Raw genomic sequence first — 19,189 nt, forward strand, 5'->3', positions numbered from 1 at the left:
TCCCACTTTTCACTTCGTATCAACAGTAGCTGCAAGTTGTCTCAGATTACTTGTGGCTCTGAACACCCCATTAGGGATTACGGGCGTAATTTTAATCAGGTATGTATGTGTACGTCCCCTCAATGAAGTTAACTATAACTCATTGCCTAAATAGCAAAGTTAAAAATGCGAATGAGTTACTCAATATTTTGGGTGATCTGATCAAAATTTACTGTGACTGCAAGTTATCTTTACTTGTGGCTCTGCCCACCCCATTAGGGGTCACGGGCGGGAGCTTATGTTTGTAACATAAGAAAATATAAGCTCGCGAAAATATCTCAATAAGTTAAACGAGTTAGAGAGAAACAGGTATGTGAGACAGAGATGCAGGATACATGTGTGAAAGACAAAGGAAATGAATGAACAGAGTTTCTACTCTGACGAATACTGAGAGGGATGATTCAGCTCATTATTCTGAGATAATATAAAAGTATAGAATTGAAAATAAATAAAAACAAAAAATCATGAATTTTGCGACAGAAAATTCTACTTGATGTCAATTCAGAATCATGATCTGAATCATCCTCAGTTTTCGTTACGATGTCACTAATACCCTGTATGTTTGTTGGAGCATTTACCTGTCCTTGCACGCTCATCATCTGGTGTTGTTGCATAATGAGATGCGACATCGGAGATTGTTGGCTCGTCCTGAAAGCAAACAATGTGTGAGCAAGCCGTTTATCGACAACAACGCGACAAGGTGACCCAGATGTCCGCTGCACGGTAATTTCAATAATTACCTACACGCGTCATGTTATTAACTTAATGTGTATTTGTTTATGAAATGTAGAAATCCGTGTTGGGACGCGTGACTTACGTCAAAGGTTCGAATCATAACTCGGGCTTTAAACCACTAAGTTCGAATTTATGATTTTGAATATTTGGTTAGTACGTGGTATGTGGTGGGCTATAGCTTAGCCCCCTATTACATGGGACTCAAACGTAAACAGCTGGGTAGGAGTGGGTGTATATACTATACACCTCTGCCTAACCCTTCGGGAATATGGGCGTGATGCTATGTTATGAATGTGAATAAATGTTGTCTGTCTACACTGCTTTGTTCAGTGATTACCATAGAATAAACAATAATACAAAACGTATAGAAGGGACATTCTCCGCCTCGCACCGATACGAGCTTGGTAAACCTTTCCGATGGAGGCCATTTTAGCCAATAGGCTAGTTCCCAACTAGTCAAATCAGTTACTTTTTACTAAACGTCAAACCACGAAATTACTGTGGAAATTGTATGAAAAAGCACCCTGTGACGTCATAGAAAAATGTGACAAAATGTCGGACTTACTATTACATTTTTCTTGATTAAAATTCATAAATAAGTTAAATAGAAAAAGAGAACTTTTTTGTCACCTTTAGATCTTGTCTTTATTTAGTAATCAGAATACGACAAATTTTATAATAAGTGCGACATTTTGTCATGTTTTTCATATCAATTCCATAGTAATTTCATGATTTGACGTTTAGTAAAAAGTAACTGATTTGACTAGTTGGTAACTACCCTATTGTCATAAAAGTTTATGTAATATTTCAATATAGATAATATTTTACAATAGCTTCAATGCGCGGTAAGAATTAGATCTATCTAAGTACAGAAGCTAGTGTTGTGACGTACATTAGCATAGTGATGTGTCAGTCGAGATCAGGCCGATTGAGTCTTTTCCCCAATGGTACCAAAGTGTATACATGTTAATGCTCGTGTTGGAAAAGTAAGATGCATTGAGTCATACCGTTGTTGCTGATGCTGCATCAGTTGCTGTTGCTGCAGCCGCGCCTGCTGCAGCTGCATCTGTTGCTGCTGCTGCTGCGACATGCCACCGCCCATGCCGCCCATGCCGAATCCTGGAAAACACCACGTTAATAAAATTAGTTATCATCATATTTGTTTGCCCTCTGCCTTCTCCTTTGGTTACAGGAGTGATGTTGTTGTTATATCTGGTGAGTTGGAATATTACCGAACCGATTACTCTTTATTACAACACATAGTTCTTTATTACTTAAAGATCCCCAAGTCGGATTCAACGACATATTACAAGAGGCCGAACGCATTCTTTGCGTCGTCTTCTCATTATCTTGTACCTCATACTTAATCAGTATAAGAAGCAAGTTTATAGGATTTTCTTTTTCCCATTAAAATGTCAAGTTACCTTGATGGTGGTGCGGGAACTGCTGCCTGGCGGCGGCCTGCTGCTGCATGAGTACGTGCCTCCACTCGGGCGAGTACTGCCGCGCGTGTGGGGGGAACGCACGAGGGGCCGCGGCTCCGCGCCGCGCGCCCCCAGCTCCACCCACACCCCCCGGCGGACCCCCAACTCCCCCCGGCACGCCCCCAGGAACACCCCCAGGCACGCCGGAGTTAGCGAAGCGAGCTTTGTACTCCGGCGGCGGTGGCCGCATTTGCTGCTGCGCGCGTAACATCTGCTGTTGCTGTTGCTGTAACATCTTCGCTTGTTGCTCGCGGGAGATGCCCGCGGCCACGACGCCTGCTTGACGATCATAATTTGCTGTTACAATACATTGATATGTTTAATAATTGAACATATATGCCTTATAACTAGTTAGGTTTATTATAAATAAATCATAAATTGATTAATCGTTATGGGTGATAAGCTGATCATTTGTCACAAGGTTCATCATACCAACAGGGGCTGTAACTTGTCTTTGACTATTTGTGGCTCTGCCCACCCCATACGGGCGTGAGGTTATGTATGAAATGCACAGCCCACGCATAAACTGCAGGGCCAAGTTGCCACATACATAGATCGAAACTAAGATAAGGAGATATAGTACTTTCCAAAGATGTACTTAGAGTATCGTGTGCGCAGATTGACTTAAAGTGCTTAGTGCGATATAACCCAAGTCCACGCGGACGGAAGCAAATATTTTATATAACGGAATCGAAGGTGATTTTCCATTGACTGGGAGAATAGACAATGCGTATTGAATAATGTAGGGGACCGGTTCCCGCCGATGCACTTGGCAAATATTTAAATATTTTGATACATTTTTCACTTCTATGGCGACAGCGCGTTGCGTCGTTAGTAACAGGACCATTTACCTTCAAACGCATGAAACGTCCACAAATCAAACCTTTCAAAAGGTGGAAAGGAGTTTTCTCGCGATATGGTCTGGATTTATTACTTTAGCTACTGAAAGCAGTAGTACTGTATAGATACTAACCGAGCGGCTGGTGGGGCGGCGCAGGCTGCGCGGGCGCAGGAGCGGGCCGCGCGCGCAGCACCTGCCCGAAGTTGATGCTCTGAGACTGCGACACCGAGTACGACTCGCATCCAGCGCCTGCAAAAAAAAACGATCACATATTAATATGTAGGTATTATTTACTATCGTGAAGTTGAAGAGGTGGATGGCCAGCTACATCAATCTTATTGAGCCGCCAAGGGCTCCTGACGTAGCGCATGTCACGACATCCGTAAATAGTAACCGAAATTATCGGCTTCCGAAGCACGGATCGGACAATCAGACGAACAGCCTGTAATATCCTAACATACAAACTAATGGTAAACTGGACATAAATCGACGAATCGAGCTCCATACCTGCTCCGGTTAATTGACGGCGAGTAGATAGAATGACTAACCTATTGGGGTAGTCAGAAGTACCCACACCTTACCGAGCTTTCTGTTAGACCAACGTGATATGTGGTGAGCCGTATCGCCGTCTATAATGGTCGAGCCAAGTATGTCAGTCAAACTGCGTTTAAGATAAGTTACTAACTAAGCGCAGAGATGTCTAGTTATTTCGCATACGGGTTCCACTTGCATTGCAAAACAAACCTACGCTATCTCACCTACCGACGTTTAGAAAGGCGATCACTCCAACACCTAATCAATACATTACATCGACTGATAGGTAATGGTCACGACTCCACATACTTGGCTATTGGCATAGGCCGGACAATCCATACAAAAATGTCATTCTTACCATGTGTATGCCGCCTAACGCGCAAATGCGAGCGAAACACTGTCCGTGAACTCTCCCCTTTACTCCTTAACGGATTACGAAGATTGGACAGTTCTTCTTCTGTCGTGTGGGTTGTGAGGTGGATTACCAACCTCAGCAACCCATTACAGACAGACAGAGATTTGATAGTTAACAGGAAGATTCATCTATGTGATAGGCAGTGATAGAGATAGGTCCCATTTGCGATATCTGTCTTAACATGAATATGCCTCTCAAATCTTGAATCTCGAAACACAATATTCGATATTTTATTAAACTTTTATTTATATTTTGTGAATTATTTTACTAATTTATTTATGTATTTCTGTCTGGATCAAGAAACTTTTACATTTATTTAGGAGCAGAATATATTTATAACATAAGTAGGACTGTACACATGATATCTCAAACAGTTTACTTGTATTTAATACAAGAAGAAGGCAATTACGTAACGTAATCACGCAATCTCGAAAATCACGTGGTCATGTCCACATTAACCACAACATTCAAGGTTATTGACCCCAAATGACACTACGTATCCTGATCACTGGTGATAGGTGATCAGCCGATGGACACAGTCCTTCTATCCGTTTGACGACTGTTTTACACATCTTCCCGATAAACAGCTGAACGTTCTACGATCTTTATTCGCTCCCAATCTAACATAGTAGTCTACAACTTTCATTTCGTTGAATAAATGCTAGTCAGGTATAGAGTGAAACAATCCGTAGTGCAATAAAGTCGTCAATCCATGTGATGTGATGTCAACTGCATTCTCGCAGAGCGTCAACCTCGCACGACACGCACACGTCGCCCGCGCCGCGATATGCACCGCACTTACGGGGCATCCTTAAACCACGTGAGGCGTTTAGGGAATGGGTCGAGTCGAATCTCGCCCAAACTCACGTAAAAAAGCCGTATTTTCAGTTTAAAGAGCTTTATTCTCTTAACTTAAACTTAGTAGCCTATAAACGTGCCACTGCTGGGCACAGGCCTCCCCTCAATCAACCGGAGGGGGTATGGAGCATACTCAGGAGCTGCTCCACTGCGGGATGGTTGGTTGCGGCTTTATTCTCATAAAAAAGAAATTGGTCCCCAGTCTAACATTGCGAGAAACATAAGTCTTAAATTGATTAAACTAAGCAAAATATGTTTTAAGCGAAAGCTACAAAATACAGATTGACGGTATTTACACTAAAAATACGCATAATTTCAAAAATCGAATTGAGAAATATCTCAAACAAGGGTGGGGGGGGATCATGAAAAATCGCCTCACGTAATTAATGGATGTCCCCTTGCTGCCGCGATATAACGCCGTTGTTTCATCCTACCTACCGAGTGCACTAGAGTAGAGATTACGCATACTCCGCCCGCGCCGCTTGTTATTATGGAAAATAATCTCGACACGCGATGTTTCTTTGTTTTATGCCATAATGCAAAAGTTCGAAATTTCACTCCTGTTGACACAAATCCTTTCTAGACACACATATATTATAGACATACATTTGTGGCTATTTCCCACCGGAGTAAGCAGATACTATGGAATTCCATTTGTTTCGATCCTGACGTACTTCTTGCTTCCTCTACATTCATCAATCATTGCACACGCGCGCCGGTTCAGATTAGTGCTTGCTTTATTATAGGTATCGATATTAGCGGCATACTATTGAAAATGAAGTGAAGCGATTTACTAAATGAAGTATATTATAGGTAACGGCCTCCGTGGTCCATTGGTATGAGCGTTGGGCTCACGATCCGGAGGCCCCGGGTGCAAATCCCGGTGAAGACACAATCCCAAAAATCACTTTGTGATCCCTAGTTTGGTTATAGGACATTACATGCTAATCACCTGATTCTCCGAAAAAAAAGATGATCCGTGCTTCGGAAGGCACTGATGTAAGTGTCGTTACATGAGCCATATCAGGGGCCTGTGGCGGCTCAATAGTAACCCTGACACCAGGGTTGATGGGGTTGGAAATCCACCTCATAACTCACACGATAGAAGATTATAGGTATCTATATTAGATAGTTGTAAATGTGACGAGGTCGATGAAGGTGCCATTTGCAGATTCAGCTCGGAACAATTCCCGGACCGGAATTGAATCATCAGTTTAGCGTTTCATTGGAATGGAATGAACGTCGATGTGTTTGTGGGTTGTGAGAGCGAGACACTTTCATACACCGCAGCGCGACTATTACGTCACGCGTGTCTCGACTCTCGAACGTATCAACGTAACCGTGTATTGAATCGCGGCCATAAAATAAACAATACTCAACGCCCTAATTTTAAACACTCATCTGAGGGCATGTTTTCTAAATACGCTGCCAACAAGCGCAGGCATTTGTGTCACTCAGTCACTGTGACACGGCTATGTTTGCTTTCATTTTCAATATAATACATAAATAATAAATAAATTGTTTATTTTTAAAAAGATGTACAGCTTACTTAACATAAGTCATCATGATCACCAGCCCATTAACGTCCCCACTGCTGGGGCACGGGCCTTCCCTATGGATGGATAGGGAGATCGGGCCTTAAACCATCACGCGGGCCCAGTGCGGATTGATGGTTATTAACGACTGCTAATGCAGCCGGGACCAACGGCTTAACGTGCCTTCCGAAGCACGGAGGAGCTCGAGATGAAAACTTTTTTTTTGTTGTCACCCATCCTATGACCGGCCTTTGCAAAAGTTGCTTAACTTCAACAATCGCAGACCGAGCGCATTTACCGCTGCGCCACCGAGCTCCTTACTTAACATATACGTTTACAATTTTACACGGTTGTACATTGTCTCTAAGATATAATAAACCATCGTATCCTAAACTAAGTTCTTACTTGAGACTTGTGTTATAGGATACGAAGATTTTCCGTTAAAATTTGCAAATAGTACGGACTTTTTTTATGTCCGTGGGGATCCATGGGCTAAATTTTAGAAATCCAAATAAACTAAGACAAGAGTTTACTCCTAGAACTACAGTTTATTATAAAAAATGACATTCTATGTGTGTGAGAACATAATAACGCCATTCCGTCCTATATTAAAGAGCTACCCCTAAAACTGGTTAAAGGGAAAGCAGTTTTATAGTGTATAAGTGAGTTTTTAAGTTTATAAATAGGTTTTTTTAATAGATAAGCATATTTGTAATTATTTGTAAGTAACCTTATGTAATTATTATTGAATGTCACAATATGACTAAATGCGCAAAAACGCTAAAGCATTACTTCCATCTATATACCTACCACATTTATTACAATTTTTTATTTCATTTCATTATATTTATACTTATCGACGTATCGATATAAGTGGCGGGTGAGACCAAGTAACATAATATTACATTATACATCAATGGCTACTTAATACTACTTAATGTGGCAAACCTATAATAAGTCACGAAAAAAAATATGGAAATTGAAAAATGATTATTTTCCTTTACAATAAACCCTTACCTACTGGTGGATTGGTGTCTCTATTTAAGCGATATAGCCTGTGTTTGGAGGCCTCGTTCTTCCTTATTGGTAACGAATGACGTCACAGGCTGACACAAACTATTATTTTTCTTCTCTTTCTTATACTTATGGTAAGTAAAAGACGACAATATTTTTAGAGCTGTCAAACTAACAAAATATTTTGAATGGGCAATAATATGTAAATAAACATGAAAGGAAGATTTGAATGGAAGTTGGCGATATGGTGAGAGAATGGCTCAAGGTTGGAGCTACGAAAGCCATGGAGATCCGACGCCCGAGATTAGCGAGTGACTCAACCGAGACGAAGCAATGACGCAGTGAGGCTGTGCCCAAGGTATAACTTTAATAAACGTAAAAACGACATTGACTTAGTAACTGTGGTGTAAAGAAAATACAAACGTCACAGACAATCCTGATATTCTTAAAACTTAGCCGAGTATCAGCCGTTGACGGGAAGACAAGCGGACGGACGCATTCGATGGTTTTTATTGGATCTCAGTCCAGCGCAGAAAATTAAAAAGAAATCGCAAACGGTATTTTCAGTCTTTGACAACCTCCACAGCGCGCTGCCGGAAAAACCTACGACTCGCTCTTTTTAAACCCCATATATATAATATTATCAAAATGAATATAAAATCCAGAATCATATATCTATGTTGTTCTGGGAGCGAAGAAAAAACATAGAACACGTTCAGCTTCATCTTCCCGGGCATGTCGTAAAATCCGACAGAGAGAGTTCTTTCTTACATGATAGACTAATGTTATGGGCGATAGGCTGATCCTAAAAAATCATAAGGTTAATCATATCCAGCTTAGGGCTTCGTATCAACAGTGGTTGGAAGTTGTCTTTGATTACTGGTGGCTCGGCCTACCCCGTTAGGGATTACGGGCGTGAGTTTATGTATGTTTCAGAACATACATAAACTCACGCCCGTTTAACTCCGGAAATGCCGGAAAATGAAAGAATCTTATTAACATTTAAAAAAGGAATAAAGGTCTTACCCTGGTGGTGCTGCGGCGAGGGTTGGTGCTGGAAGCTGGCGTACATGCCCTGCTGCGCCGCCACGGACACGTGCCCGCCGCCCACGCTCGCCTGCATGTGCTGTGCTGCTGACACCTGCCGCACACAACACATCATCTATAATCATCATCATCATTGGCCTTATATACGTCTATTTCAGACGATTTATGACGTCATTGCCTAGAAGAAATGCACTTTCTTTCATGGCTGTGCAAGCCAATCCTAGAGCGGCAAACTCTACCACACACTATAATATGACACAGATTATACACACTTGGTGTTCTTGGCGTGATAACATAGACCTTGTATAACATATAGACAACCAATCGCTGTAAAAAAGTTACCGCGGCGCATCTTGTCACTAGCGACGGCGTGTAACGATATTGCACTTTATTTGAACAGTCATAACATAATTAAAGCACATAATAACGGGTTCTTACCGCGTTTAAATGGGGATATAAGACTCCCGATATTTATTATAATAACCGCGTAAACTTAAAACAGCCATAACATGTTAATTTGAGGGACCGAACTTCTATTATCTACTTAAACTTTTTTTAGAAAAACTCCTTAGTCAATGTGAGTCTATTTGTTTATAGGATGTCAGTGCGTGATAACCGTTTTTGGCTTATTGTAGATTTGCGACAAATAACATTAACTACTTGGCCGGACAAATGGGAAGCGCTGAGGGCGTACAAAATTTAAGACAACGCTCAACCCAGGGCGTCGTCTGAGAGGATAATATTCGACTCTAAGCGGGCCGATAGCGATTACCACTGAATGAGGGAAATCGACGACCACGCCGGCGGGGCATAACCGAAGTCCATGCGAACGAAGTGGCCATGAACAGTTCATGAATTATCTAAAGATACCTGATGTTCTCACTCTAAACCAGAATGTAAAGCATATGATAAATAAATAAATAGTTTCATGAGTTTTTTTAAATCCATGCGCGATTTTCGATTTCGAAAGTGTGAACTATTAGTTACCGTTTCCTGGAATGATTATTATAAATGTAAATGAAAGTAACTCTGTCAGTCTGTTGGCTTTTCACGCATAAACCGCTGAACCAATTTAGATAATTGATATCAAGATAGTTTGAGACCTAGGATAGACCATAGGATAGTCTCTATACCGAAAATTACCTCCTACAGGGATGAAACGGGGATGGAAAACCGTGTCGTGCGCGATAGCTAGGTGCACGCGGACAAAGTCGGGGGCAATAAGCTAGTTTTATATATTTATACGAGTAAAATGTACTTATTTTAAACGCAAGCAGTTCAAACTTCAAATATAAACGCAGAGGGCCTTGTATCGGTTTCATGACGGGAATGATAACGTCGTAAATGCTGTTTTTTATGTGACGTCTCCAAGAGTATTTCAAAGGGTTTATGTTCGGCTGGTATCAGCTGAAATCGCGTGTCTGTTACGTGTATTGACTGACATTATTCTGTCGCATTTGTTTAAATAGGTACCAGCGTACCAGCAGACGAAGACATTCGTCTGTCACCGCATTTCAGCGATACATGCAAACAACAAGTTTCTTTCGAAGCTTTTATTGCGTCCTAATAGGATTTGTTCACATAAAAATGTTTCATAGGGGCGTAAAATAAATAATGTTACTTATTGTGTTGTGACTGTAAATCACCAATTAAACAAACCGAATAAGTATTACGCTTGACGTCATGTTGTAACCATCCGCGATGTGTAAATACTTTTAAATATCCATTTAGAGAAAACTTGTTTAGAAGTTGAACAATTAAAACATTCTTGTCTTCGATTAAAGTATTTCATGCTTTCGTGGATGTCTCAGTACAGAGACGCTAGTTCGGCAGTAGGCGGCGACGTTCGATCTATTACATAAAATAAAATAAAGATCGTGACCGAAGTCCATTTTCCTACAACGCAATTCGTTTAGTAAAATATGGAATTTGTACTTAGATTTAGAGCGCGCGAGTTCATGGGCGAGGAAAAAAACAAACAAGTTTATCATCGTCACATAGTGCATGTTGAGGCTGAAGACGCGTGGATTTATGACGAAATATGTCTCCGGTGACAGCTGGGAGCGACGGCGGGGACCGCGCGCGGCGCGGGCAAACCTGTTCCGGAGGCATACTCGCCTCCCGCACAGAATACCATATACCCTCCGCCCGCATCGCCCGCAATTTTTGTTGCTCGCGTCAATAATATGCGTGCTAAAGCCGCTAAGCCGAGCGCGCATAGCCGCCCGCTCCGCATTGTAAGGCCAGACGGCCTAACGGCACCTCTTATCTAGTCGCACATCGCCTTCCAAACCCAAGGATTGGTATCACGAGCAGGTAAGGACTCCGTCCCATGAGAGCGGAACTGTGACCGTTTACTTTCTGTTTAATCGCCCGCCACATTCGACACGTCCATTTAAAAACATCAAATCGTAAAATTTGCATCACATTTGCATTGGGATGTACTGAGGGGCAGTGAAAGTGGCGCAATGCTCGATGTTTTTACAGCAATCAGCTAATTATGTTCATATTGATGAGGCTGTTACGTATAAAAACCAAGTTATATCACGTTGCACCGGACGGGGTTTAAATGTATATCGGTTTTTTTACTCAGTTTTACCTAAATATAATTATAATTCTAGAAACTCAAGTATAAATTACCAATCAATGAATGCTATAATGAGGTGAGCGAGCTTCTCTACAATGACGCGGTGTCGAAGATAACAATTATTATTAATAAGATACGCTACCGAATCCATTAAAAACGTTCAACTTGATTTTGATGTAGATAGCTGATACAGTATAGCAACTTAGAGCCACGAAAAGAATGTTCTCAATGTAACAAAAGAGGAATAAAAAATCTACCGATATTGTCCAAGAGAATTCAAGTCAAGAATTGAAATGACAATGATACTGATTCTGGCAGATACAAACCTAATTTCATTTTAGTGTGACAGCCCTAAAATGTTGCCATCCATGACTTCCGATAAGAATGAAAGAGACAGAACTAGTTTTAAAACTAAAATAATGAGATAGATACATAGGCTATCTCCTAAACAGCACTATTGGAAGAATGTAGAGAAAATTTTTCTTGTTTCGTACTTTTCAGTGGGATTTTTCCGTAGTCGGGTTTTTTCTTTTTACCTTTGTTGGGTTTGCGCTTGGCCCCAGACTTGCCCAGAAGGTGCGTGTTCACTCTGGCCAGAGGCTGACTCTGGCCTCTGGCCTAAAGCACCAGGGTTATATGCATTCGGAAATACAGAAAACGGCAGAGAATTCCCCCCTTAGCAGTGCGCATGAAGGACGATGCGAAGCGCTAGTGCTTGTTTTAGTTTTAAACTTTTCTTTTTTAGGATTTGTGCCCGATAATGGCAATAGGATCGCCCTCCATCTTTTCCATGGGACTTAAACATAGCTGGCAAGGAACGGATGTGTTTACATCTCTGCCTACCCCTTTGGGCCGGAACCGACTCACGCCTGCATCACTATAGCATCACTGCTATAATATGTTATGTTGTTATTAACAAAAAGCTCGATGAAGTGCGGGTACTTAGTTTATCTTGCGATGGACGTACCTTTGACTACCCCAAATAGGATATAGTCGTGAGCATGCTTGTATTGTAACTGACAGAATTGGCTATTTGATTGGGGCAAAGATAAATTACAAAATGCTAAACTTGAAATAGAAGCCAGTCTAAGACGATCAAAAGTCAATCTTTACTTTTCTACTTTGTTTTAAGTTTACGCGGTTATTATCATAATTAAAGCACATAATAACGGGTTCTCACCGCACTTAAACGGGGATATGAGACTCCCGATGGCACTTGCAACAGTGTCCATACCAATATTTTATGTTTATTTTTATTTTTTTAAAGAACGTCTAGGGCCCTGTGCCGAGGTTTTTCTTGCAGCTTCTTTTCCCCGGCTATACAGGTTGTGAGAAGCTGCAGTAGTTTTAGGCGGATAAGACGTTCGTTATGTAAAATTGACGATTCAAAGTGTAACTATGTTACCTACTGAATAAAGATATTTTTGAATTTTGAATTTGAATTTTGTCGAAATATCGGGAGTCTCATATCCCCCATTTAAACGCGGTAAGAACCCGTTATTATGTGCTTCAATTACTTTTCTACTTATTTTTGAATTTTATTTATGAATCAAGTAACAATGAGTACGACGTTTGACCGCATTTATTGATGACGCCACAGGACAGTATTTCCATACAAACTTTTTAACGATTTGACGTTTCTTAAAAAGTATCTCATTTGACTAGGTTGCTAGCCTGTTGTCAAATTAAAACAAAACTGAGTTTTGTCGGTTTGAATCGACATGCATGTCCTTGTAACAAGAGGGCGACGTCAAAGTATGCAACGAAGGGCTGTGTAGAGATAAGATTGTGGAGGGTTCCTTCGTCGGATCGACCGCGCTGAGCTACACCGTGCCGACTCGTGCCGCCCGCCCACGCCTCTGCATTACCTACACACATCCTAATCGATAACTAGCGAATATCAACACTTTCTACACTACACGCTATATGCTGGAAGAGAGGCTAATAAAAAACAAGTTGCGTACTGAAAACTTTTTTGAAAAATATCATTCTGATGTGATATATATAATTTTCTTTTTTTTTTAAATCTAATCTGTCACGCTAGTTTTATTGATAGTTTTACGACTCGCCGCTGCTGAACCGCTGGGTGCGATTGCACGCTGTTACATAGCTGCCCGCGGCTTCGGTGATTCGGGCCGGTCTCATGTGTTTTATTTTTATGTTGTTCGTCTTTCGAATCTGTTACTAATACTAGGTTAAGCTTTTTGTTACTAACTAAATATGGACTAGTTTCCGAAATAAATATTTTGAATTTGAATTGAATTTTTCACAAAGGAAATTTTCAATATAACTAAACATAAGCTCATGACTACCTACATCTCAATGGACACAAGGACATCCATCGCAAGATGAACTAAGTACCCACACCTCACTGAGCTTTCTGTTAGACTAACGTATAGGTGAGCCATATCGCCGTCTATAATGGTTGAGCCAACTGTGTTAGTGAGAAAGTGCAAATAAGATAAATTAATAACTCATTGGTACAAGTCCAGGTCATATCGCACTGGAGGAATTGTCCTTTCTAATTTTCTAATTTCTGCTCTGGCGTGGGTTGTGAGATCAGCGACCGTCCTCATCAACCCTGGTGTCAGGGTTACTATAGAGCCGCCAAAAGCCCCTAACATGGCTTACGTAACGACTACATACTTAAGTGAGCAGTAGCTAGGACCGAATGCTTTACGTGCCCTGCAAAGCACGGAATATAGTCGTAGTCCGAAAATAACCTTAAATTGATACCTCATCATCAGCCCATTAACGTCCCCACTGCTGGGGCACGGACCTTCCCTATGGTTGCATAGGGAGATCGGGCCTTAGACCATCACGCGGGCCCAGTGCGGATTGGTGGTTATTAAGGACTGCTAATGCAGCCGGGACCAACGGCTTAATGTGCCTTCCGGAGCACGAAAAATGTATACCTAAATATGAAAATAGAAACGAAATTCGGTGAAAAATGAAATAGTTGTAGCCATATGAAATCAATGACTCAAAATAAAATGGCTATAGGAACGAATGGCTATAGGAACGCCTGACGTCACATGATCCTAATGGAATACAACTTCATACAAAGGTTTGATAGAACAGGACAAAGTATTACCCCACAACTGATTTTAACTATTAACTTAAAAACTGATTTCAAATTAATGAAGGACTTTTCAACCGACGTTCCCCAAATACACGATAGATGGCGTTGTTCACTTTCAACGTGATAATTAGCTATTTTCTCATTGCTGGGGTACATAATATTCAAAAATCTAATGTAACGGCAGAAGCATATTATTATACACAACGAATTGTTGCTTTATATTTGGATCACACTATGTATAGAACGATGTTGCTACCTATATTGCTTCTCTTTAATTTGATCAGAATAATAATAGGTGGAAGTTGTAATTGTACATTGGTGTAAAAAGAAAGGGTCGTCATTTATACCCAAGATAAAAGATGCATTATGTCTGTTATCCGTGAAATTATAAGTTTAAATGCAGAAAAAACTTAACAACGCCATCTATCGTGTTTTGGGGGAACGCGGATTGGAAAGTCCCTCAAAAAAATAGTCAACTACCCTATTATGCATTATGGGAGTGAGTTACGCACTTTTGTATGTGTAATGTGGACTCCACTATCCACCATACAATAAAGTAGGTATTACAATTTTATCACCAACACTATCTGTAAGCGTGGAGCAAACGTGAACGTCGTATCGTATCGGCCCACTTTAATATATTCAAATCTGCAGAGGTTTATCAAGTTCATTGTTGCGGTGGAGGCTCGCGAGACCGGTTAATGGCATAATTAAGGGTGTCCAGACGTACCGTATTTCATCCACTAATTTAGACCCGGGACCTTATCTCATTCGGAACAATCCTGGACGAGAATGTCTCGGATATTGGCGGAGACGTCGCCTTAATAGTGAAAACATCGTAAGCGCCTTTTTGAAATATCACATTTGGATGTGATTTTCTTTAAAAACCACTACATACATACGCTAGTTTCATTTCAAGTAAAATTAAAAATTATTTATTTACCAAATAAAGTAAAATTAACAAAAGTTAATAGCGGGCCCTGCACTAGGGTTTCCCCTGTATCGCAGTAGCACTATGATAAGATTTTTTTTTCGTAAAGATTAAAAATACGAAGTCCGATGGATACGCAGGTATATACATACAAGTAAAAACAAAGACTAAACATTTTTACCTCAATTGAAAATAACGTGTTTATTGCGAGGTTTTGTTGAATAAAATAGGCTCACTATTCGGAAGTCCCGGGTTCGAATCCCGGTGGGGACATATCACAAAAATCTGTGAACCCTAGTTTGGTTAGGACATTACAGGCTGATCACCTGATTGTCCAAAAAAGTAAGATGATCCGCGATTCGGAAGGCACGTTAAACCGTTGGTTCCGTTTACTACTTACTGATATAAGTAAGTAGTTGTTACTTGAGCCATATCAGGGGCCTTTGACGGCTCAATAATAACCCTGACACCAGGGTTGATATAGAAGAAGTTGAATAAAAACACACAGGAATGAGATATTTCAAAAATGCGCTTACCATTTTTTCTTTAAGGCGACGTTATATTAATCTTGAGTCTTCAAAAGAGTGAGCATCTACTAGGCACTAGGTAATCGTGTTCCACCTGACGCCACTTCAGTTACCATCAGGGGCCTGTTTAATAAAACTTACAATTGTAAATTACAACGACAATTTGATGTTCATTACGTAGCTAATATGAAACTGCAAAATATTCGTGATCACACACTCCGCAATGTACATCAAATTGTCATAGTAATTTACAATTGTAAGTTTTATTAAACAGGCCCCAGGAGTGATAATGGTCAAACAGCGGGCTTAGCACCGTAAACGCGCGACTCTTTCTCGCCTCGACATACATCACCCGTCACTCTCTCACAGTACTGCACAGAAAGAGACAGATGATCTCTGTCGCGGCGAAAGAGTCGCGTGCTTACGGTGCTAAGCCCGCTGGAACTCATTTTAAATTAAAGAAAATCGCAACATTATCTTAGATACCGAACACAATTACAATTACATAGTTTATTTCGTTTCGTTTAGTTAATAAATATTTTGGTCACATGATTGATACCCCAAGTACAAGTGTACCGACAATACACAACGATATCAGCTAACCCACGAGACTATAAATATTTTAAATACATACATACATAAACTCACGCCTATTTTCCACCGGAGTACACACTTCTCTTGCTTCCTCCACATTCATCAATCTCTTCATACTCGCACGCCGGTTCAGAGTAGATCGTACTAAACCTTTTCTAAGGACATCTCCAATTTGGTCAGTGTAATTTCTTCTAGGTCTTCCTCTGCCAGCCCTACCATCAACTTTCGCTTTATATACCGCTTTCGCAATTATATTATCCTTCATCCGCTCTACGTGTCCAAACCAACATTTTAATTAATAAATAATTTAACTTAGGTACTTTAATTAGTTCCACAGCACACGAATACAGCATTCGATATTAATCGAACGCAATACCCATACGTACCTAATAGGCGGATACGTACCAGGAAAAAGAAGCTGTAGCGCGAAATACGTTAATACAGGGTGTTAGTGACATAGTAACGAATACTAAGGGGGATGATCCAGACCATGGTTCTGAGTTAATATCAAGTGGAATTTTCCGTCGCAAAATTCGTGACTTCTTTTTAGTTTTTTAAATTATTTTTAATTCTATACTTTTGCGGTGGAAAATTCCACTTGATATTAACTCAGAATAATGAGGTGAATCATCCCTCTCAATATTCGTTACGATGTCACTAACACACCGATTCAGACTATGATTCTGAGTTGATATCAAATGGAATTTCCTGTCGGAAAATTCATGATTTTTTTTTTATTATTTTCAGTTCCATACTTTTGCGACGGAACATTCCACTTGATATTAACTTAGAATCATAGCCTGAATCATCCCTCAAAGTTTTCGTTACGATGTCACTAACACCCTGTATACATAAATTGAATTTTAAAAGTCGCGTTTCGGAATCTCTTTTAATACTTCCATACGTTGATCTGGAGCAGGTCCTGTGACGTCACGGGGTCGCGACGGAAATAGGTATCGCGCCCACGCCGTGACGTCACTCACGCCCACAACCCTGCTACTTCAAGGGTCAAAGGTAACGCTCGCGGCGGAGCTTTTACCCTGTCAGCCACTGGAATATTCAGAGACGTACCTTGCCTCGCCGAAATCACTTTACAAACTAGCCCAAATATATTTGAGCTAGTAGCCCGGGACCAACAGCATAGCTGGGCACAGGCCTCCCCTCAATCAACCGGAGGGGGTGGAGGTCACCAACCCGCAGTGGAGCAGCGTGGTGGAGTATCCCCCACCGGTTGATTGAGGGGAGGCCCAGCAGTGGGACGTATATTTTTTTTTTTTTTTATTCATTCATTACAAAAGATATTATAAAATTCTTACATTACGACACTGAAACCCATAATGGGTTTAAGATGTGTCAAATTCACGTCAGGCAGTACAGGTATAAATTAACCCTTAACACAATAAATTTAAGGTAATATAGGCCGTTTATGTTATGTACCTTGCCTGGCTTGACGTACCTACCTCGCGAGCTTCACCAACTCATTAATTAAATCGATAAAATAAAGCACACATATTATTATATAGGATAATTATGAACACAGCGATATCAAATGAAGCGCAACAAACATCAACATTGTAAATAGACCTTTCCTACCTAACCGAGTAGGTACAGTTCGCGACAATAGGTACCTACGTCTGCTTGGTTGATATCAACTATATGAAATCACCATCTAGTGAATAAATATTACGTAGCCGATTGTATGACAAGTTATCCTCTAGTTATCTTCGTAGCGTTATGCTGTTATCACAGGGTCTGCTAACCTAACCTGAAGATTTGACAGGTAAAGTTAAAAGCGACTAACCATCCAACCCGCAGTGAATATCATATAGGTTTCCTCACGATGTTTTCCTTTACCGCTGAGAACATGAAAATAATTTTAGATTATTGGTTTAGACCCGTCCTGGATTTGAACATGCAACTTCACAATGAGAGTCAAGGGTTCTTCCAACTAGGCTATCCAAACAAAAACAAGTTATCCTCTAGTAAAATAGTGAATTACTGCGAGTACAAGCAAGTATTTTGCATAAAATTGTACATAACAATTATAGCTAGTAAGTGGCGCCAAGACTCGTCCTCTGCTAGGTTTTATAATCGCCCGACATAAGAACATTAAATATTCACAAGGTCTGTCCTATCTTACATTGTGCAAATGTAAACAATCTTCTATTCTATACTAGAGAATTGATAACAAATAACCAGGAATTAGATAATCAACGTTACAGTCAACGACTGTTACCTAAAGTTACCTAACTCGAGAAGGTAAGTCGCATTGCCACACAGAAATTCGATTCGCAACTGTGAAATACAAATGAAAATAGCTTCCGAATTATTAAGTAAAACGAAAAGTGAAGCCGTAAAAAAATAATTATAACAAATGAAAACTTTTACGAAAGGATTTTTCAAACATGAAGAAACCGTCGTCTGACGATTTTGTAAGGGTTTTGTAAATTCAAATAACAACAGAACTTTCCACAACAAGTTACATTATGTTCCTCACATAATACGAGTAGAATTTCAATCAAGCCAAAGACGTCAGAAAATTTTCCAGTGAATAAAGATGTAAGCAAATAAAGAACCTAGAGTGTTCTGGAGCTAATATTGAGAGTTGTAGTGCGCTAGAGGGGGAGCGAGTATGTAGGTATAAGTAGATAGAAATGTAGAGTTTTTAATTACGGGAGTGTCGTCGAGGCGCGGGCGCGGGTGAGACACGTGTGGCCCATGCAGGAAGCAATCGGCCGCGAGCCTACTCTTTTTGTTCATTTAGACACTTCTAATGTCATCGCCCGTGACTTGTCTTGCGACTTACCAGCTGAGATTACACATTGCTACATTTTACGAGCAAACCTTCCAAAGCGAAACAATGCGTCGAGCCAAACTAATGTGCATATTAAACACGAGGGTTCAATGGCCAATAATATGGTTTGTTTTGCCCGCTTACATCGCGGCAACAATAATCGTTCGTTAAT

At 40.5% G+C, this 19,189-nt stretch overlaps 2 protein-coding genes across 4 annotated transcripts in view; one reads left to right on the top strand and one right to left on the bottom strand.

Annotated features, from left to right (window-relative positions):
- The window catches only part of LOC126366202 (uncharacterized), a 261,987-nt gene that overhangs the window by 207,143 nt on the left and 35,655 nt on the right, over positions 1-19,189 (top strand). The window lies entirely within an intron of this gene.
- Positions 1-19,189, bottom strand: part of LOC126366225 (neurogenic protein mastermind-like) — a 40,227-nt gene that overhangs the window by 1,890 nt on the left and 19,148 nt on the right. Inside the window, exons 4-8 of one of the 3 annotated variants that reach the window (XM_050009268.1) lie at positions 8,482-8,596; positions 3,232-3,348; positions 2,199-2,534; positions 1,782-1,893; positions 618-687 (exon numbers count right to left, since the gene is read on the bottom strand). In XM_050009268.1, the coding sequence (XP_049865225.1) occupies positions 618-687; positions 1,782-1,893; positions 2,199-2,534; positions 3,232-3,348; positions 8,482-8,596 (750 nt within the window). Of the gene's footprint in view, positions 1-617; positions 688-1,781; positions 1,894-2,198; positions 2,556-3,231; positions 3,349-8,481; positions 8,597-19,189 lie in introns of all 3 variants that reach the window. The other 2 variants (XM_050009267.1, XM_050009266.1) reach the window with 2 other exon arrangements.

Source organism: Pectinophora gossypiella, chromosome 4 (assembly GCF_024362695.1).
Source record: "Pectinophora gossypiella chromosome 4, ilPecGoss1.1, whole genome shotgun sequence".
NCBI classification, from domain to species: domain Eukaryota; kingdom Metazoa; phylum Arthropoda; class Insecta; order Lepidoptera; family Gelechiidae; genus Pectinophora; species Pectinophora gossypiella.